This window comes from Lissotriton helveticus, chromosome 1_2, assembly GCF_964261635.1.
Source record: "Lissotriton helveticus chromosome 1_2, aLisHel1.1, whole genome shotgun sequence".
Taxonomy (NCBI): domain Eukaryota; kingdom Metazoa; phylum Chordata; class Amphibia; order Caudata; family Salamandridae; genus Lissotriton; species Lissotriton helveticus.
Genome location: NC_136058.1, coordinates 85034788 through 85057600, shown reverse-complemented (window position 1 = coordinate 85057600; position 22813 = coordinate 85034788). Strand labels below are relative to the sequence as shown.

The 22813-nt window shown below is 45.8% G+C and overlaps 1 protein-coding gene across 1 annotated transcript in view; it reads left to right on the top strand.

Annotated features, from left to right (window-relative positions):
• Positions 1–22813, top strand: part of SGIP1 (SH3GL interacting endocytic adaptor 1) — a 1317316-nt gene that overhangs the window by 248972 nt on the left and 1045531 nt on the right. The window contains exon 4 of the mRNA XM_078668946.1: positions 19018–19074. Within this exon, the coding sequence (XP_078525072.1) occupies positions 19018–19074 (57 nt within the window). The remainder of the gene's footprint in view (positions 1–19017; positions 19075–22813) is intronic.

Below are 22813 nucleotides of genomic sequence, written 5' to 3'. Positions count from 1 at the left end.
GTCCCTTGTTCACTTGGCCACTGGATTCAAGATAGCCTGGCTGATGAGGATTATGAATCCGAAACCGGTCCCAGGATGCTTGTTTCCGGTCCAGGGAAGACATGGCTTGGCAGTTCGGGCTGGACTGTTCCCATAAGGCACAGGGTCAGACTGATTTGCATATAGCCATGTCTGAACTGGGGTGGCTGAGTGAACTAAAGAATGGTGATGGATTAAACCCGGATCAGTTGACTGGGGGTGAGTGTTTGATTTGTTCAAGCGCTCCGTCCATCATCCCCTTTTGTATCGCTTTGTTCGCCCTAAGTGTGGCAGGGTATACTCAGACGTGAGTCCCTTGTTCACTTGGCCACTGGATTCAAGATAGCCTGGCTGATGAGGATTATGAATCCGAAACCGGTCCCAGGATGCTTGTTTCCGGTCCAGGGAAGACATGGCTTGGCAGTTCGGGCTGGACTGTTCCCATAAGGCACAGGGTCAGACTGATTTGCATATAGCCATGTCTGAACTGGGGTGGCTGAGTGAACTAAAGAATGGTGATGGATTAAACCCGGATCAGTTGACTGGGGGTGAGTGTTTGATTTGTTCAAGCGCTCCGTCCATCATCCCCTTTTGTATCGCTTTGTTCGCCCTAAGTGTGGCAGGGTATACTCAGACGTGAGTCCCTTGTTCACTTGGCCACTGGATTCAAGATAGCCTGGCTGATGAGGATTATGAATCCGAAACCGGTCCCAGGATGCTTGTTTCCGGTCCAGGGAAGACATGGCTTGGCAGTTCGGGCTGGACTGTTCCCATAAGGCACAGGGTCAGACTGATTTGCATATAGCCATGTCTGAACTGGGGTGGCTGAGTGAACTAAAGAATGGTGATGGATTAAACCCGGATCAGTTGACTGGGGGTGAGTGTTTGATTTGTTCAAGCGCTCCGTCCATCATCCCCTTTTGTATCGCTTTGTTCGCCCTAAGTGTGGCAGGGTATACTCAGACGTGAGTCCCTTGTTCACTTGGCCACTGGATTCAAGATAGCCTGGCTGATGAGGATTATGAATCCGAAACTGGTCCCAGGATGCTTGTTTCCGGTCCAGGGAAGACATGGCTTGGCAGTTCGGGCTGGACTGTTCCCATAAGGCACAGGGTCAGACTGATTTGCATATAGCCATGTCTGAACTGGGGTGGCTGAGTGAACTAAAGAATGGTGATGGATTAAACCCGGATCAGTTGACTGGGGGTGAGTGTTTGATTTGTTCAAGCGCTCCGTCCATCATCCCCTTTTGTATCGCTTTGTTCGCCCTAAGTGTGGCAGGGTATACTCAGACGTGAGTCCCTTGTTCACTTGGCCACTGGATTCAAGATAGCCTGGCTGATGAGGATTATGAATCCGAAACCGGTCCCAGGATGCTTGTTTCCGGTCCAGGGAAGACATGGCTTGGCAGTTCGGGCTGGACTGTTCCCATAAGGCACAGGGTCAGACTGATTTGCATATAGCCATGTCTGAACTGGGGTGGCTGAGTGAACTAAAGAATGGTGATGGATTAAACCCGGATCAGTTGACTGGGGGTGAGTGTTTGATTTGTTCAAGCGCTCCGTCCATCATCCCCTTTTGTATCGCTTTGTTCGCCCTAAGTGTGGCAGGGTATACTCAGACGTGAGTCCCTTGTTCACTTGGCCACTGGATTCAAGATAGCCTGGCTGATGAGGATTATGAATCCGAAACCGGTCCCAGGATGCTTGTTTCCGGTCCAGGGAAGACATGGCTTGGCAGTTCGGGCTGGACTGTTCCCATAAGGCACAGGGTCAGACTGATTTGCATATAGCCATGTCTGAACTGGGGTGGCTGAGTGAACTAAAGAATGGTGATGGATTAAACCCGGATCAGTTGACTGGGGGTGAGTGTTTGATTTGTTCAAGCGCTCCGTCCATCATCCCCTTTTGTATCGCTCTGGCATGACTCCGGCGTGAGTCCGGCGGGTCTGCCAAACGCGTCCGCTACGCGGAGAGAGCACTTCCCCTTTTATACTAAACTAGAGCGCGTCAGAGCGCTAAACACCCCCAATATGGCTGCTGTGGAAAGTGCGTCTTCCTCGGGACCGATCTCTCAGCGTCTATACTCAGCTGAGAGTGGCCCGAGTGGTGTAAGAGGGAGGAGAGGTGTCTGGCAGGTAAAATGCTTAGAAAATCAAGCTGTAATGCCAAACACGAGTAAAATACCAGCGCTTATTAAATCAAGCCGCAAACAGTTTTACATTAAAAAATGCTCGAGAAAGTTTGTAGGGTAAGAACCTCCCGGCTTCCGCCTCAGAAGAGTGAAGAAATGCACAGCTAGTCTAGACCAGTGGTTCTCAATAAGTCACGTGCAATGTGGTCCGGGGTCCACGACTGCTTTGAAAATAATATATTTACAGATTAATAAAGTGTATATAAATAAAGAAGCAAAGTGTAAAAATGTAAATGCTGCAACATCCTGTAAATGTGAAGGAATCAAAAATTGGAGGCTAAAAATTAAGCCAGTGTCATCAGATTGATTTGTGGGACCAGTACAAGTGTGTCAAAGGGCATGTAATGTGGTAGGTATGTGGCCTCAATTGAATTTAGAAAAGCTCTAACCTTCTCATCAAAATTACAATTTTGACTTTTTCTTTAAATAAAATTAAATATACAAATGATTAAATATTTTTTTATTTGGGACTCCTCCAGATTCTTCCTGCCTGCCTACACTTCCCAGCAGCCTCTGCTGCTGGGACATGATTGGAGTTTCTCATGCCCAGGTATCTTATATCCATACACCACCTCCTGCATCAAGGGACACGGGTCAGCGGCTCTCCGGCCCTTCAATGCCCGGAGGAGGCTGGCCTGGGCCAGCCCTCTTTCTCTTGACCCACAGCTTAAGGTACCATGCCTGCTGCCCCCGGGCCCCTGCTCTGCCTGCTGCCCCCAGCTCCGCACTGCCTGCTTCCCTGGACCCTGCGCTGCCTACTATTGTACCTGGCTAAAGTACTCAAAGCCATCAACCAGCAGCTCACCGAATTCCTGTGAAAAAAACGACCTACTGGGCCCATCACAGTCAGGATTCAGTGCTAACCACATCACTGAGACTGCGCTTATCACTGCCACATACAACATCCGAACACTCCTTGACCGTGGAGAAGCTGTGGCCCTGATCCTCCTCAGCTTCTCTGTGGCATTCAACACCATCCCCACAACACCCTCATCAACATACTTTACATCATAGGCGTACAGCAAGACGTCCTTAAACGGATTCCCTCCTTCCTTACAGGATGCACACAGAGCATCCTACTGCCTCCCTTCACCTCTGCACCCAAAGACATAATTTGCGGCTTACCACAAGGATCATCCCTCAGCCCCACTCTGTTCAACATCACCCCCTCGCAGACATTGTCAGATCCCACAGATTCAACATAATCTCCTACACAGACAACACTCAACTGTTCTTCTCACTCATGAGGACCCCTCCAATGCCAAAACCAACTTTCCGCTACTCTATGACCAACGTAGCCAAATGGATGAGCGACCACCGGCTCCAACTCAGTTTCAACAAAACTGAAGTACTGATCTTCGGGAAGAACACTTCCGTGGGGACCACAGCTGGTGGCCTGCAGAACTCAGACCTACATCGACCAACCACGCACTCAACCTCTGCTTCATCCTCGACAATCAATTGACAATGACATGACAAGTTAACAAAGTTGCCTCCTCCTGCTTTCAATCCCTTCGCATGCTCAGCAAAATCTTCAGATGGATCCCAACCAACATCAAAGAGACAGTCACTCAGGTCCTCATCACCAGCCACCTTGACTATGGCAACGCGCTCAACACTGCCATCTCTACTCCGCTCCTCCAAAGACTCCAGACCATAGAGAATTATGCCACCAGACTCATCTTGGATCAACCCAAATAAACCCACATCATCACCACTTGAGAGACAGCAAAGGCTGCCCATCCAGAAGAGCTGGTAGTTCAAAATCCTCATGCAAAACTACAAAGCCCTCTACAACCTATGACCTGCCTACATAAAGCTTTTACTGAACTTTCATAAACTCTAGACAGCTGCGCTCATCTTCACTTGCTCTTGCACACCCCTACCCACCCTCTCCCCTGCATCTGCCTCAGCGTTGGCTGCTCCTTCTCCTACATCACTGCCATGACCTTGAACAACCTTCCCACTCCAGCTTCGCACAGCACCCTTCGCTATCAGACTTTAGACAGAGACTCAAGTTCTGGCTCTTTAGAGACTCAGTGCCTAGATACCCCTAGAGGTGAAAGTGTTGCGCTTTACAACTGCTGTTTGATTATTTCATGAATTGTTTCTGTATTTTTTGCAGTGATTTGCAGTTCAGATCATTCAAAATGCTTAGGCTGGGGTGACTGGATTCCAGTATTGATTCAGTGGGTGCTCCTTGAATTCCAATAATGATCCAGTGGGGGTCCTGGGTTCCAATAATGATCCAGTGGGGTTCAGAGAAGTCAAAAGGTGTTAGGAACCATTGTCCTGACTACAGAGGGATATCACACATTTTGGGAAGAAAAGCTCATGATGACAAAATAGACTATCCGTAGTTCGGATGCAAATGCTGACAGCGGAATAGAAAATAGAATTAGATAGACCCACAAGATTAAAGGTAATATTGAGTGTAGCCAAACTAGCAGTGGGTTAGCAAACCTTGACACCTGCAGTGCAATTTGTTATAAAAGAAATTGCCCCTCTCCTAACCTGCTTAACACATTCAACGTGAGTGAGGGCACAACTGAGACAAAGGCATAATATGAGCTATCCATGATCTCTAAACCAGGTAGAGGCCTTACTCATGCAAATGAAACAGACCCATATATGTTAAACATAGATGTCAGGCTCTTCACAAGAATATTAGCAGTGAGGTTAGAACAGTTGTTACCAATTCTTTTTAACCCCTTCCACGCTGATGACGAGCTGGGCTCGTCATGAGGTAGCCTCCTCGCACGCTGATGACGAGCCCAGCTCGTCACGTAAAGTGCGCTTTTAAAAATCTCAGCGTACGAGCGGAATTCCGCCCGCACGCATGCGGTTAAGCAAGATCAGTACAGCTTTGTTCCCAAGCAGGGGTTGTGGAGAGAACATGACAAAGTTGTTGGTTAGCTTGCAAAAGGGTTGATTGGCGCTTTCTTCCTCACACACTGTCTGCCTTTGGGCTAGGTAGTAGGTTAAAAAGATGGGTTCTCGGTAGGTACTACATACCAGCCCTGACGGTCCAGATGAATGGCACCATTTGCTATAGCTTTAGAATTAAAAGGGGGACATGCTTTTTGCCCTCTATCTGGGAAAAAGAATATGACTGAACGAATGAATGAAAAAGGGAATGTTGGAAGAGAGGAACATATACATGTGATGTATATGGATGGCCTTATGGTCCCATTGACCAACCCACACTACAAGACAAACTGAATGAATATAGAGACAAACCAAATCAACTAAACCAATTCACCGATCTTAAACCTTTCCATCAAGATAGGAGAAATGTCGCTCATCCAGCTGACATAGCCATTCAACTGGGCAAAATGCAATGTCATATACTTGGGGATAACCTTGCCTGAGAAAACAGCTACAGTTAATTGTGGTGAAATCTCTAAAGTGGAACCTGCATATTTGGTGCTTGTTAGAATTTTCCTGGTGTTACAGAAAGATTTTAAAATTATGCTGTTCTCTAGAGTATTATACATCTTTCAAATGCTACCACTTAGAGTGACTAAAGGGCTGCGGAAGTAATTTCAATACATGATAGATGATTTCATAAGGGCGGAAAATCATTAATGAAAAAACAACCAGAGGAGGAGGAGCTGAAAGTCCTAGATATCAGACAATGCTTTCAAGCAGCCCAACTGCAATATATGTTGGAGTGGGAGCAAGTTGAATCAGAGAGAGAGTTGTCCTCATTGACCAGATATTAGTGTGGAAGGCATAAAAGGGTGCCTTGATTCAAGAGAGAGCCCGGCGTCTCTACTCTTACCAGTGACCAACACTACACTGAGGTCTGAAGTATTCAGGTCAGGCACTACTGTAGTGAGGTCTACACTACAGTAGTGCCTGACCTGAATACTTTCTCATCACTTCTGACTCCTTTGGTGGGCAACCCAGTCTTCTCCCTGGGAATGAAGAAAGACCCTTGAGTCCATGACACATGGCTGCAGTAGAGTGGGAATAATGTTTTATGAAAAATATAAGATCCTTTGAATCCATAAAAAGTCACCTTGCTCTCCAAGAATCAAAGATATACACTCAGGTGAGAATTTGAGTTCTTTTCTCAAAGCAAATGCTTGATGGCGAGGTCTCTCACATGGTACTAGCAGTAGGCTATCAGAAAAGAAGATGATTTAAACTGGTGTCTGAAATACTCATTGTTGCCAAATCCCAAAGATGTAGCATTTGAAAAAGACTTGCACATGGTGCGTGGGGCATTACATGAGCCCCCAGGACCACTTCATATTGGCCCACAATGGACAGGGGCCCTGTTTGGGGCCCCATATTGCGTTTCTGACAGCCCTTTCATGGTAGTCTTTCTGCCATTTAAAGGCTGTCGGAAAGGGATATCGTAATCTGGAAGGTGATACCTGCCTCAGCACCGCTGCCATTCTGGACTACGAATCTTACCTCCGCCCTGTCTGGATCACTGATCCTGCTGGGTCTGTCTGCCCCCTAAGCGTTAAAATCCTAAAGCGCTGTACCATGAAGATGCTGTTGCCTTGCAAAGTGCCGCACTGCTGGAAGGGCTACTGCCTGAACTGCTGTTTCCAAAGCGCTATACAAAGAGAACTGTTGCCTCCTAAGGTGCTGGACTGCTAGGAGCGCTGTGTAGCTTCTAAGCGCTTTGCATGCCCCGGGCTAATCTGTGTGGCCATGATGCCAGGAGAGCTGTTCTACTGAGAAGCATTGCGGATGCCTACCCCGCGTGATTGCGCCCTACTGCCAACCTAATTCCAAGCGGGTGCCCACCCCTAGTTTGCCTGCATCCGGAGCGAGTGCCTACCTCGCGTAGCGTTATTCATAATGGAGGGAGCCTACCCCTCGTCGCTGCCGGGAACTCACCGCCGCGGCCCCCGCGCTGTCCACGGGGAAGCGCCGTGTCAGTTATCACCGCCGCGACCTCGGAGTCGCTGATGAAGGAAGTGTGGCATCGCCCGACCTGCCGTGTGCCCCGGGGCGGCCCCTGAAGAGGTTGTGCTGTCTGCACTGCACCGCCGCGGCCTCCGAAGCCTGGGGAGGGCCGCCGCGGTACTGCTGGAAGTCGCGCTGGGCCGGAGGAAGCCAGAGAGAGCGGCGTCACCTGACTGGGGTGCCGGCCACGGCCCAACCCGTGCTGCGCAGCCATTGGCTGAGGCTGCCGCGCCTCCCGAGGGCCGGGCCCTGATTGGCCCGAGAAGGAACGGGAAGGCATCAGAAGAACCGGAGGACCCGGGTGAAGCTGCCGAGGTGAGGAGAGTACGAAGGGCGGGAGCCAGTGAAGAAGTGCCGGGAAGAGCCTGCGGGGCTCCCGTGAGGAGGGGAGAGCCCCGCAGAACCAGCGGCCGTCCAGGAGAAGACCGGAGCTTCTGAGGAGAGTTGAGGCCTCGCGGGAATAGCCGGTGAGTGGGGCCCATCAAGGAGTAGGAGGGGGGGGTGTGTCGAGGCACATCACCGGTGCCTGCCCCCTTTGCCCAGACAGATCCTCACAGCTTCCCCGTATGACAGTGGGCAGCTGCATCTGAGGTGCAGTAGTGTTCTCGAGCCCCAGGGAGGGGCTCCGACGTGACTCATGCCTCCCTGCCTGATCGTCGGAACCCAGCTGCACCGCAGGTAGCGGCAGCTGCCAAGTGCGGGGGCATTCACGAATGTAGAGTCTGCGTGACTACGCAGTGGAGCTGACTGCTATGCGGATACATTGTGCCCAACCTGCACAGTGAAGGGGGCATTGTTGATGACCTATGACATTGGGGCGCTTAGGGGTGCCTGTGATGCCCTGTATGTTTACGCCATGAGGTTTCCCTTACACGCCTGATTTGGTACATAATGTGCTCTGAGACATATGGTTATGCCCCCGGCAACTCGACCAAATGCTATAGTCATGATACTTGCCCTTTAGGCCTTTTGGTATGCATGGGACGCCTATTGGAATGCTAGTACATGCAGGCCCCTGGTGATTTGGGTGCATGGTTAGTGCCCGGAGGAATATAGTTGACCCTTCATGCGCCGAGGGCTACTACCCCCGTCTAATGTGGTCTGGTGACATTGGGGTGCCCTGCCTAGCGATTAGGCCCTATGCTCATGATTCAGGCCTGATCTATTTTGGTGTACCTCCTGTTGCTTCACTGCTGTTGATTTTGGGCATAGGGGGCTTAAGGCTATTCTGATCATTTCTGTCTAGGCCTGATGTTAATGTTGTACGCCTATTTTTCTTTTTGCAGGAGACGCTAATGCAGGTCATACTGTGCGTTATGCCTAATGTTTATTTTTATGCAGAATGCCTGCTGTTGTATGCCTACTGATGTTCTATGCCATATGATTGCTTTGTTTTTTCCCCTACAGCCTGGAAACTGATGGACCTTTTTCAGTTACCCTGTAAATAATCCCCCCCTGTATATATTGCCCTGGCACCAGTTGGCGCAGCATTGTGATTACTGTGATTTCTGTTGGCAATTTGAGACACTATAAAAGTTATTCTTTTCCATCTGAACTGGTGTTGTGCCTCTTTTTGTGGTGTGCCTGGGGTGTCGTCTGTGTGTACTGCGTGGATGCTTCACACATGTCCTCAGGAGTTTAGCCTGCCGGCTCTGCACCATGCTATACCCCGTAGAATTGGCTACCCCTTTTCTAACAGTTAAGACCTAGTTTCCATAGGAAATCTGCAACATTCTATTTGGAATAACTTTGGCGCCGGTTGACGAATCTCCGCGAAATTTTCCAAGAAGATGGCCCGCTCCTATCCTGAAAGTTGCGGGATGATGGCCGTGAGCTCCCTGGCAGCTCCGGGGACCACCACCCACCGGGGCTTCTTTTTAAAAATAAAATAAAAAAACCTGTGTGGATGGGCTCAAGCCTCCCACACGCCCGGGGCCTTCCACCTCCCCGGGGCACAATATTTAAAAGCCTCGGGGACCACCACCCCCCGGGGCTTTTAAATGTTGGGAGGGGGGCTACGCGGCCTCCCTCCTGGAGCCTTGTGGTGGCCCTGGGGACCGCCACCCCCCAGGGCCGGCTCCTGCAGTTTCCCGGGGTGCCTACCCCCGGCACACTGTAGTTTGCTATCGTTTTTGGAAGAGAGAGCAGGAACCTGCTTTCTCTTCCAAAAACCAAAGACTATTGCTTTTCTACATGGGGAGTAGTGTGTGTGTGTGTGTGTGTATATATATATATATATATATATATATATATATATATATATATATATATATATATATATATATATATATATATATATATATATATATATATATATATATATATATATATATATATATACGCTCCTCTTACACCAAAGAAACGAGTCACTCTGAAAGCGGGTGCTTCAAACCGCGATGGTGTCCGCGATCAATATACCAGCTCCGAATTCCCAAAAATACCCAGCCGGGTTTCAGGAAACGTGGAAGGGTATACTCAGATGTGAGTCCCTTGCTCATTGCACCATCAGGATTCAAGCAAGCCGGGCCGACGAGGCTGAAATGCCAGAAACCGGTCCCCGGTAGCTTGTTTCCTTCCCAGTATAAGAATTGGCTTGGTAGTTTGGTTTGTCCTGTTCCCATCATGCACTGGGACAGGAACAGACTAATTTGCATATAGCCAAGTTCTGAGCTGGGATGGTGCAGTGAGCTAAAAAACGGTGATGGATCAAGCCCTGATCTTTGGACTGGGTAAGAGTGGTCTGCTTAATTCAGGCACTCTGTTCATCACCACCCCCTTTTCTGAATCGGGTTTCAGGAAACAGCACTCTCAAGCACGGCAGTAGATTAGCAGGTTTTTTTTTTATTCAGAATAGACTCGTTTCGGGAGAGCACTCCCTTCGTCGGTATTTTATTTATATATATATATATATATATATATATATATATATATATGTCACCTCTCACTGGGCATACTCATGGATTAACAACCGATAAGCCATTGATAAAAGCATCTCAGTAATTTGTAACACAACTCTTAGTGTTAGAAGGGTTTAAAACACAAGTGACTCCTGACATGTCCACAAGGACAGGGTGCATCTTAGTGTGAGGCTGCTTCTCCTGCGGACATTGTTGCATGAGTCTCTGAAAGTTTGCACTGGTGAAAAAGTGCTCAAGAGTTACCAGGAGCATGTTGAATGCCCATCTCATGTAAAAGCAGCACACGCAGCTGCATCCTCTGCCCCCTGGTCGGTGAAGTCAGCCTTCCCACTGATGAGCCACATAGCCCATATCTTAGCTTGATCATTGCCAGACTCAGCAGAGGTAATCGGAAACCAGCACTACTTAAGCATACTGAGATGGTGCATGTGATGTATGTTTAGTTTAGCTTATTGTTAGAAAAGTGCATAGCTAATTAAAACCATTACACTAATAAAAGTTTCCAGCTTTTTTGCACTTTCTTTAAAAATGTAGTACATTTACCATGCAAGAATATGTCCATTACTTTTTTAAAGCATGCAATCCCTGCTTGCCTGCACAAGCGGATTCCTCGCTTATTTAAGGGTGCCTTATGCAAACATTTCCTCTTGTCCAGCAGGTCTGGGCAGAGACCGATTCATGGGCTAATATTCTCTCCAGATTTGCACATTCTACAACTGAGCTTTTTGTGTCCTGGAGCCAGGGTGCAACATGGGCATGACCTGGGAGGAGACCAAAGTGATGCCTAATATAGAAGATCTTTTTCCTTTCTTGACCACCCAGTCTCAAGATAGGGCTGAGGCTTGACGTTATTATATTCATTTATAATCATCCATGCATGAGATCTAGCTGAAAGACCCTCCTTATCTATTATTACAGAGGTTTATCTTACAGCTGATCGCTTTTTTAAATGCTATTAGGGGCCATTGTCCTTCCCATAGTGTTCGGACGCCTACATTGTCCAGCGCAGGCCTAAATACTGGCTGGATGGTGCACTTGTGCTTGTTGGAACTTCTTCCCAAAGGGATAGGGAAAGTTGTTTTTCATTTGTTGATTGTATTCTTTTCCATACTTTATTATAACCTCCTTTCCTTGCAATGGTTTGATTCTGTAGGCCAAACTCGAACCTTATTTGGGCTTGACAGGTATATTGGGGAATCGCTTAGGATCGCTGTAAATTACGGAAAGCAATAAGTAATGTGTTACCCTTTCTCTGCAAATCCTGCCTTTGCTGTAGGAAGGTACCCTTATCATCAAATAGGACTCCAAGAAATCTGTAGCTTTTAACCGACTCCAGATGTTGCCCTTGCAAATTCCACTTGTACATTTTCTTTTTTTTTTTTTTTACTCACTTCCATAACTTTTTTTTCTTCATTTACCAGCATTCCATTAGCTATTTAATACAGACATAACTTAAAAATGATTTTTGTAAGCATATTTTGGGTTAGGAGTATCATGTCATCTGCCTATAAGAGGTTTGATATGCGCATGCCTCCTACCTTGGGAGAATGTGCATTTACTGCATCCAGGGCTGGAGTTAGGTGTCTGCTAAGAAAAGGTTAAACAAGTACGTTGCAAGCACACAACCTTGCTTTAGTATTTTTAGAGCTGCTATTTTCCGGGATAGAAAGGAGCTATCCCTAATCCTTACTCTTCTCCAGGTGTCAATATTACAGCTGTATTCCTTTTAAGAGCTGTGTGGGGATGCCTCAGGAAGTCAGTTTTCGCCAAAGTAGGTTGCGCTGCACATAGTCTGATGCTGGCTTAAAATCCACTAAAAAACAAAGATGGAGGTTGCACTTTCAAATTTTGCGTGTCCATAATTAACAATGAGGATAAAACGTTGGCTGCAGTCTCGTCCCCTTGTACAAACCCTAATTGATTGGGCAGAATATTGTTTGCCCAAGACAGAAGATCTGTTAAAAGAGGACCTGCAAAGTACTTTACTTCAGTATCTGTTAACGTAATGCGACCATAGTTTTTCGTGAGGCAGCGGTCACCTTCTTTGAAGATGTGGGAAGGCTCAATAATCACCCCTGATGCCGTAATAGATTCCAGTTGGAGGGAAGAGATGAAAACAACTGTCAGTTTGTCTGCCCAAAAGGCCGGATTGGTTTATACAGTACATTTGATATTCCATTTGGACCTGGGGCCCCGTCTTGTCTGCTCTTTCGAATGGCTGTACAGATTTATTCCAATGTTCTAATACTCCTTGCATTGCTTCTGGGTCCTGTTTCCACTAGGGATTGATTAAAGTTCTTAATAAGGAAGTCAACTCAACCTGCTTCTACTATGTTGTAGCTCATAATTGTTGTAGCCCTGTTCAAGATGGTAACCATTTCCTAGAATTCCCTCGATGTGTGTATAACCTTTGTGGTACAAAACGGGGGTGGTGATGGACGGAGCATCTGAACCAATCAAACACTCACACCCAGTCAATAGATTGGGTGTTTAATCCATCACCGTTCTTTAGCCCACTCTGCCACCCCAGTTCAGACATGGCAATATGCAAATCAGTCTGACCCTGTGCCTCATGGGAACAGTCCAGGCCAAACTGCCAAGCCTTTGCACACAGAGCATGCTTACTACATGTCAAAATATGCACTGCATGAGATATTAATTATGTACCACAGGTGATAAACATTCATGCCCGGACATATACGCTGCACAGGAGAAAAAAAGTACAATCTGACCCATATTGACTTAAGAGGAGGATTAGCAATGTCAATACCTTGGTATGGTGCATGAAATATTTGTATAATTACTTGCACCACTTAGAAGAGGGTGCACTCAACGACAGGCACTTAGTCTTACACATATCGATTACACTGTTGCAGCATGTCTCAACTAACCTATTAGGGAGCACTCTCATTAGCATTTGCTAAGTTACGTTTCATGAAATGGTTCTGCCTACAAAAACCAAACAGTGACTATTTTAACTTTTAATTTGGCGAATCCGCTATGTGATTTGTTCCCAGAGTAGATTGCACACTATACCAAAACTCTGTCGAGTCATTTTCATTCCAAATGGGAGGTAATCGTTCTTACTCTTCCCTGCAAGCTTGGAAGTGGTGTGAGGAGGGATTCCTGAAACTAGTATTTGGTGTCAGCACAAGGTATGTGGGTCACAAGCCCTGAACATGCCTTCACGGGTGTTTTACCAGATAGTTATGGATGCTTTGAGACACAGGTGAACTGTACACAGCAGGTTCTCCGACTTACACCATCTCGGAGTCCAGTAAATTTGCCGAAATTATAGACACTCATTGCAAAGACCTACAACTTTTTGGTAATTTTATTATTTATATCTTTTTATTATGACTGAGCAGAGTCATATCTTTACCTTGTCATTATTGCATACACAACCAAGCACCACTACCTCCTCCCCCCACCCACAGGGCATCCATAATGGTCCTCTCCAGGCCATTGTCCTCTTTACCCACGGTTATTCTAATTTTCCCCATCAGGTGGTCTCTGAATGAATCATGGAAAGATTTGCTTTACCCACAGGAGGCGTACATGATACCCCCTATATTTGTTCCTGATTTTCCCCCACTTTTTCGGACACCCTCTTTTTACATAGACAGTATTCTCTGCTACCATGCACCAGTCCATATCTCTCTTCCAGTCACAAAGCGTGGGCGGGGGAGTAGCTCCCCTGTGGCACGCTATATTTTGTTTTGCCAGCATAAGACCTAGGGTTACCCAGGTTTGGTCATCTTGCCCCAGGTTTGTATCCTCCCACATATTCAAATGCTCCGTTTGGGCGACAGCGTAAGCTCTTCTCTCACCACCCCTGACATGCATAAAACTATTCCCTGTTAGTAGTTCTGAATCACCGGACACTTCCATATTATATGGGGGAACGACCCCACCTCCCCACATTCTCTGTTACAGGTTGCTTCTGCCCTACGTCCCATTTTCATGAGCGTAGTGCAAGAAATGTATACCCTATGCAGTATTTTGAGCTGGATTAGTCTGAACCGGGCCCTGATTACTACTTTCCTCGGGGAGGATAATGCTTTGGGCCAGTCCTCCTCTTGCAAGTCCGGTATATCTAAGCTCCAGCGATCTTTTAGGACTGTGAGAGTGTCTGGAAAATTATTAATCAGCTTTCCATAAGTGAGTGAGAGAGCCTTTCTGGGCTGGTGTTCCTCAAGGAGTCTACATTCCAGAGGTGAAGACTCCAGGAGTTCAGCTCCGTGGGGTCACTGACATGGCAGATCTGCAAGTAACAGAAGTACTCAGTCCGGGCCAGTTTGTATGTTTTTTGTATGTGTTGGAATGAAACAATCTCTATACCAATGTGGAGGTCACCCAGCCACGAAATCTCTATCAAGTCCCACCTAGCGAAACCTTTTCTTATTTCTGAGGCGCCCAGTTGTTGGGATTCCCAAAGTGGTGTGGCTTTGGTGAGCTTATTTTTCCACCCTAACTTGGAGAGAGCCATGTACCACTGGTTCACTGTCGCCGCCGTAGGGCCCTCAAGCGGGAGTCGTTGTGGTTCAGTCTAAAGTACCTGTAGATACCTTCTTGGTTGCATTATCAGCCGATCCACATGGTACACCGGCTCTGTTAATGGTTGGTGGACCCATTAATGTTTGCGAGTTGAGCTGCCCTGTAATACGTTTGAATGTGTGGCAATGCGATCCCTTCATTGTACCAACTACGAGTCAATTTAATGACGATCCTTGGGGGGCCACAGGAGGGAGCGCACCTCACTGTCTATTGAATTAAAATATGAATCTTGAACCTGGAACAGAGTATTTTTTAATACATATAGGAATCTCGGCAGGGCCATAATTTTAAACAGCGCCGCTTTTGAGGCATTCCAGAGGAGGTAGTAGATTACGAGACTAAAAGCATGCCTGATCATCTGTTACAAAGATGCCCAGGTATCAAAATCCGACTGTCGCCACCTGTGCCTCACAATCCACAGGCAGATTCGGCATCTACCCACAACACTACGGACTTGGTCCAGTTGATGGTATATCCTGAGTACCGATCGAAGGTGGCAAAGATGTTCAGTGTTCTAGTTATGGAGGCCCGGAGGGACGCAATATATAAAAGGATATAGTCAGTGTACGAGAGCCTGTCCTCCGACCAGCGCACTCCACGTATTATGAGATGTCGCTGGATCCAGCGGAAATATACGTGACCTCTCACCGTTGACCACTACCTGTACCTGCGGGTTTGTATATAGGAGGCTGAGCCAAGATATAAATTGTGGTCCAAATCCCATTTGTTTGAGCACCGCCATCAAGTATGGCTATTTGATGGTGTCGAAAGCCATCCGGACGTCTAGGGATAGTACCGAACAATTTGGTAGTTTCAAAAGAGACCAATGGTTGTTTATTTTTTCCAAGCTCTTCTTAGCAACGCTTCAGGCACAGAGGACAAAGTGTTTTCTGAGCATAGGTATGTGAACTTATGTGAAACTGTATTTTTTGTGATTGTGTGTGTGTGTAGTAATACCCTTTAGCAGGTGTTAATTTTCTGATGTATACACTGCCTTGGTTTAATATCTTCTCCCATTTGTATTTTTTTGGTGTGTTTTTTTTCCTGCATCATTTAGAAAAGATATGTAAAATGACCACTTAATCAAGAATGCTTTGGGGGTATTAAGAACCCAGAATAGGACCTTGGGATGCTTGTCGGCTCTTTAAAACAAAAAAATTAAACATTAAAGTACCCTAAAAAAAATACATACATGTATGAGTGTATATGTATAAAATAAACAAAGGAGAGAGCGCAAAGAAGGAAAGGAGTACCTCCTCTTCCCCAAAGTTAAATGCAGGAAACCATTAAGGTTTTTAAAAGAACCCTCACCCCCAAACCTAGTTGGTGGCATGCGTCGTCATTGAGTTCCCAGCTGGGTTGCCGAATCCGACCCAGCTCTGCTACAACACCTGATTACAGTGGAGCGGGTTTTTTTGTGAAAATGTGTGTGTGAACGGGTGTCTTAAAAATGCCTCTAAAGTGCCCAGACGGGTAGTGCTTTATTTAAGGGGCCTTTGGGCTTATTAAAAACAGGGTGAGATATTTATGAAGATAAAATGATCTTCTAAATCTCAGTTTAAAAAGGGGTCAACATGATTCAGCCACGCTATAATTCCCGGAGGCGTTCTTCAGGACCGTGATGTGAATAGTGAAGTGGCGCTAAAAATTATTTGCCACGTGTGTAAAAAGTGAATATATCAGCACACACGCTAAGGTGTTCTGTGCAGGTGATGTGATGACTGTACTTAAGGGCTCACAAGCTGATAACAATCTGTAAAGGAGAGAAAGGGGACATACAACATAAAATGACAATCTGAAAGAAACATGTAGTGATAGATTCCTTACCTTAGAATTACCCCCAGGTGTCAGACTGGATCCGGAAAGTTTTCGCCAGGAGTACCCCTGCTTTTCGGTAGGCGTCGTTGTGCGGCTCCGTGTGCGTCGTTGGCGTTGAGATGTCGTCGCTGGACCTACTTAGATGCACCCACCCTACGACCTGGTGTCATAGGGATGTCCAGCTTTAAGACCTGTGGGGACTGTCACTGCATGATGTCGATGACTGACCCACACCTTGTGTGTGTCTACTGCCTGGGCGTGACCACAACTCAAAGTCGTGCCCAAACTGCTGGACCATGATGCCGAAGACGTTGTGGGAGCTGTCCCGAAATTTGCTGGAAGTCAAGCAGTCTGTCCCTTCCCGCTCAAGGTCCTGGTCCCATGGGAGGTCGAGGGAATGGTCGCAGAGCTATCACCAATGTTCCTCTGGATTTAAGTTTTCGTACTCTGGGTCACGTAAGTCGAAGCATTCCGAGAAGAATTTGTAGAAGCGTAGTTGCTCCTCGACTTCCCCTAGCGTGTCGCGATTGAGGCTGCGGTTGGTGCCACCCTGCGGCTTCGGCGGAGCCTGCAACGTCGTCGCTGGCCTGCTGACCGTTTCCGGGTCCGTCGGCGACGCCTGCTCTGGTGCAAGAGTTTCTTGCTGCCGTGGCCCGATTCTTTGGCTCGGATCCCGGGAGACACCGGTTGACCTCATAACACCTCCACCGGTGTCGACCCCTCCTCCTGCACCACCTCAGACGTCCGGCACCTATGGCAACCCCAGTTTCAGCCCTGAATCTGACACTGTGCCGGATCGGCGTCACTCGACGCCGATTCTGACGTCGAAGGGGCCCTTTTTCCCCTATGTCCATCCTCCTTATTTTCAGCCCGTTTCACAGACTTCGGAGGAAGGGGAGGACTGGGAAGGGTCTGAGGACCCTCTCACACCTCAGTGTGACTATGATGCGTACTGGGCAGAGGATTTGGGGGATGCCAGTGGTCTTGACACTTCACCTGACCGTGGCATGCTGTCTCCTCCTACCGTGGCTACGGAGTGAGCCAGTTACGCAGTGGTATTACGTAGGGCAGCCTGTTACTTTCAGATGCACAAGTTACTTACCTTTGGTAACGATATATCTGTAAGAAACATTAGTAGTGATAGATTCCTTGCCGCACCACCCATCCTCCCCTTTCTGTGAACTGATTTGTAGGGTTAAGGTCATCCCTTCCTGGGCCCTAGTTTCATGGCACCAGTGGTCAGTTTCTTGCATGGCTCTGCGTTCCTGGCGCAGAAAGTCATGTACAGAACTGATGTCCGCGCGTCTAAGTAGCTTCAGCGACGTAATCTCGACACCAACGATGCACGCGGAGCCGCACGACTACGCCTACCGATGTGCAGGGGTACTGCTGACGAAACTTTCCGGATCCAGTCTGACACCTGGGGGTACTTCTAAGGTAAGGAATCTATCACTACTAATGCTTCTTACAGATATATCGTTACTGAAGGTAAGTAACTTGTGCGACATTACATATATACTGTTGTGCCATACCGCTTGCTTGACACATCCATATTTCCCGAGCTCTCTGCGGCACTCTTACCTCTATACGTGGTCGAAACAGTAAAGTGGGGTGTCTCAATATACCGTACTGAACTCAACAGGCATTCTGTGAACCCCCGATTTTTTGCATGTTATAATCCTGGCATGCAAAATACAAACGCCTTCCGTAGTCACAAGTATGTGCATGAGTGACAGTGTGAGCGATAAACGCTGATTTGTCATGTCGAACACGATAAGGTGAATTTTTTAATTGCTTGGTAAATAAACATATCTATTTGTGGTCTGTGCAAACCGCGCACTAATCATTATTCGTATGAGCTGCTCGAATTTCAAATTCTATGCTTGTCCTGCTATCACAGGGAACAAATGTGAACATTGGCAGAAATACAGGAAAGTTCAGTGCCTACTATGTATATTACTTAATGATGCTCAAACGGATCCCTGAAGATGGGGGACTCCTGTAGTCCCACACTAAAGAACATAAGTTTGGACATCTACTGAGGAATGCCAGTAAAAAAAAAAACACTTATTTCGCTACCGCCTGAATTGTTTAAGCACACTTACTTTGTCAAGGAGAGCCTGCCTTAGGATACCTACTTCTGGCTTCATAGGATCCCGCCGGCACCATTCTCCATGCGTTCTCCGACTAAGAAGGAGAACGCCGGTAGCTGGTGTGCGTGGTTCCATCGGATGACGTGGGCGCGTGACGTGCACACGTTCTAACTACAGGAACGTAGTTGGTTTATATGAGAGTTGTCGTTTGAGACGATTAGTGCCAATAGGCAGATGTCTACGGTTAGAAAACAATGGGGCGTAATTTCGGCATATTTTAAAAATGGTCTTTAAACCAATTCTGCTAATGACCTATTTTAAATAAAGCAATACTTTAATATTGTCCTCAAATAATTAAGCATTTCTTTTTTTTTTTTTAAACACAGAATTCCCATTCCTCCTCTGTTAATTCTCATCTTGCATATCACTGAATATCAGCAACAAGTTAATATTTCTATTAAATGTTCCTTGTACTATTAAATCTCTTCCAGAAGAAAGCAAATGGAGCCCCAAATGGATTTTATGCAGAAATTGACTGGGAACGATATGTAAGTATGAATATTCTGGCCCTCATCCTTACTTGTCTGAATAATTGCTATCTACTAAAATAATGATTTGTGAGCCAAAGGCAAAAGCACTTAATGAAGTGAAGGAGATTGAGCTTATCTGTACTGTCTGTTAGTTCTTTAATGCCACTAGAACCAGAAATTCTTAGTTTTTAGTTGATTTTCCTTTTTATTTATAATTTCTTAAAGAACAAGAACCATACAAAGATGCGGCCATGAGTACAATGCGTTCTATGTAGCTTTAAATAAGCATACAGAAATTGTAAAGTTTTGTTTTTTAATATAACAACGTGTACCTCTTGTACAGGTCGTCATCCAGAGGAAATGGTGGGATAATCACATTTTGTTTGAAAGGTACACCAGAATTACATCAAAAATATCAGAGAACTTGAAAGCTGGTCTTCTGAATTAATTAGCGCCCTATTCATCGTCAGTCCTACCAGGCAAAGCATGGACTGCTTGTTCTAAAAACAAGTACTTGATTGCCATCGAGATTTATCTTAACATTTTCCAGATGTTAAGGCATTCTCTGGACTGCAAATAACTGCTTGCAAATTATTTGGTGAATGGCAGCCTCACCATTGAAACTGCAGCCTTCCGGTATTCTGAGGGCCATCATTCTACTGCCCCCTGAGATTGTATTTTCTCATCAAATATACTGTCTGAACTACCTCTCGTGCAGAAGGTAACCGTACAAGTGTATGTGTCTGCCATTCAAGCTGTTCAGTACAAAGGCATGTGTGCTAAAGTATGGTAACAGGAACTACAAATGTTTTGAAAAAATAATAGGGGGAAATTGACTAGAATTTAATTGCTGGCAGTTTTTCAGGCGGAAAATGCTAAATGAAAGCCATGTTTGGGTTTACAAATTCTGGTCTGATTCCGGTCTGTTTGCATGCATAGAATATGAGCAAATCTTGTCTGAGGTTCTTAGCATTTTGTATCCCATCCTTCCCAGTAGTCAGCTACCCCTCACTGACTCTCCCTTCTCTTATTTGCAGCCCTGCTGCATCAGTTTTTCTGCATTTTCCTCCTTCACTAGCCTCTTGACCCATACCTCTTGACTCATTAAATACAATGCCAATTTAAAGTTGCTGTTTCACAACCTGCTCCCATGGCTGGAGTCAGATAATCACCAGAAGATACATTGAGAATGTGAGCAAATATGAATAGGCTAAGGAGAAAGCGAAGGCAGAAATATAAAGTCCGTAATGAAAAAAGAACATTGTTGGTGTTCACAGAGTGGTAGCACCAATATTGAAAGAGGCGGAACGAGAACACTCACCCACAATGGGATCTTGGGCAAAAGAGCACACAGGTGAGTAAAAGCAGGACCAAGACACTTGACATGACATAGCTGATCCAACATGTTGCAATGTTGAGTTTGCAGTTCTTAGTTTTTCATGGGAATAACATTTATTGGGGATAACATTTAGATTTTCTAACGTACTCGTTTCGATAAAACATATCCCTTTAAGGATGTGCTGGGGTAAAATGCCTTAAAGCGCCCAGTGTTCCACCCTCATTGATCATTCTTGATCGACTGACCCCCAGATTCTCTTGTTGCAAATGCCTTCATGAATTATTTTTTTTTATCTCGGAGGGTGACCTTGTTTTTTATTTTCTTTCAATGTTTTAATGATTTTTAAAATGACAAAACAGTAGAAAAAGAATACGAACCATTCAAACAGAATGAGCAGAACAAAATAAACATACCACAACAACTCAACCTGTAGAGGGGTGATGACCTGGTATAAGAGCTGAGGTGCTATGCAGATTTCTTATTTATTCAGCCAAACCAGATAATATAATAGTGTCCATTTCCCCAGATTCCTTTAAGTCTTCTACCTGTCTCAGCAGGTTAGCTGCCTGATCAACGTCGCAAGGCCTCATCAAGTGAACTTAGAGTTATATGTTCATTTTTGTTTCACAGTGAAAAGGAGTAGAGCTGTCAAGCCATTGTACCTCCTCAGACCTGATGAACAGACTAGACCACCTCCAGTAGTTCACATTTAATCCTTATGGTGTCCCATAACTCTCCAGTTCTTGCTTAAGAGTCATAATGGTTCTTTAAGGTCCACCAAATCGCTCCCCTAGTAAGATGGAAGTAATTGTGAAAGAGTCTGATTTTATGCACTGCACCTCCAAAGGGAATGCTTGCTACATTTTGATGTTGTCATACTATATCTGCAAAGGGCTCCATTGCTAAACCAAACGTGGTGATACGGCACTAACCTTGTATTGTCCTCCGATAAAGATTAAGGGGTTCCTCCCATTAAGCAGTGTCCTTGCTTTGGGAGCTTTAATATTCACCCTGGGCCAATCGATGTAAAGACTAATTAACACATTCAAACAGCTAACGTCACCTCAGCTGCAGCAAAGTTCTTCCCCCTAACCTTTTCTAAAGGAGGAATCATTTTTCTAATTCTGTAATGCATTTGTCTACGCTGGACAAACCTGACTGGTCAGGCTCTGAGATTTATAGGGTCTGTTGGTTAAACTTCCAGTGATAATGGTTGTGTCTCTGTTCATCGGTATCGTGGGACAATACAGTGCTCTTTCCAATGGGTCTAACTTTGTAATTAAAGTGATGCCGACCTCAGTCATCTATGGTGTTATCCCTTCCTTCTCAATGAAGGTATTAAAGAGATTGGCCATAACAGATGCAAGAAGATCTCCATTGGTCTTCCGGCGGTGTAGCTGGTTCCAGTGCCCTATCGGAGCCCAAAAACTTCATCAACCTTAATTGGGCTTTCCATCTTGTGTCGCTGCTCAGGATTTCATAATGAAGGTGACTTTTACAAGTAATCTTGCATCCCTGCTAATATATCAGTCCCCCTATTATATAGTTGATTATAAATTTGCCGAAAGATAATGAGCTTCCTGCATTATCACAAACTACATTCCATCTCTCATCTAAGAATTGTCTCTTAGCATTTGTTCTGAGCCTGTTGGCAAGTTGCTTTCGTACCCTATTCCATGTTCTGTAAAAGGTTTGTCCTAAGGAAAGAAGCATTTGCTCCACTTAAAGCATTTTGGAATATAGGGAGTTGAGCCTTTATTCTGTTATTCTGATTTAAACGCTTAAGCATGATTCGTAGTTAATGTTCAGTTTTTAACTCTAAGAGTTCTCTTAACATGCTATCCACTAATCTCTGTTAACACCTCCAAGAGGCCTCTTCTGTTACCAGGCTCTCTTGGCCAACCGCTTTAAGGGGGTCCTAGTTTGTGGCAGGAGAGTTGGCACCTTTGCAGTGGATGACTAAGTAGAAAATAATGGCTTGTCTAATTTTTACTTTATTAGCCGGGTATTGGCGTTTAAATTGGCAGTTCCTGCTTTCCCTGAGGTCCCATCGTAGCCTATATCTGTATGGTCCGAAAAGGGGATAATACCATATGTGCTCCATCTACTTCCTCCAGCTCTTTGTGCGATAAAAAAATGGACTTTCGTAAAAAAAAGCAATCCCTGTCCTCTTTATGTAAAGTTCTCCAAACTTTTTCCAGTCTCATCTCTGTAACAGCTGTTCGAAGATGTTTACTGGCTTTGTGAATGGTAATGATTAACCTTTTCGGCAGCCTCAGCTTGTTGTTTCCTAAAAATGACCTCAAAGGGTTCTTGGCCGCTACTGGGGCACAGGCTCCTCAGAAAATAAACCTTTTCCTGTATACATAGAAACGCTGACCACGACTCAACCCGGAGTAGAAGCAGTACAGACTTATA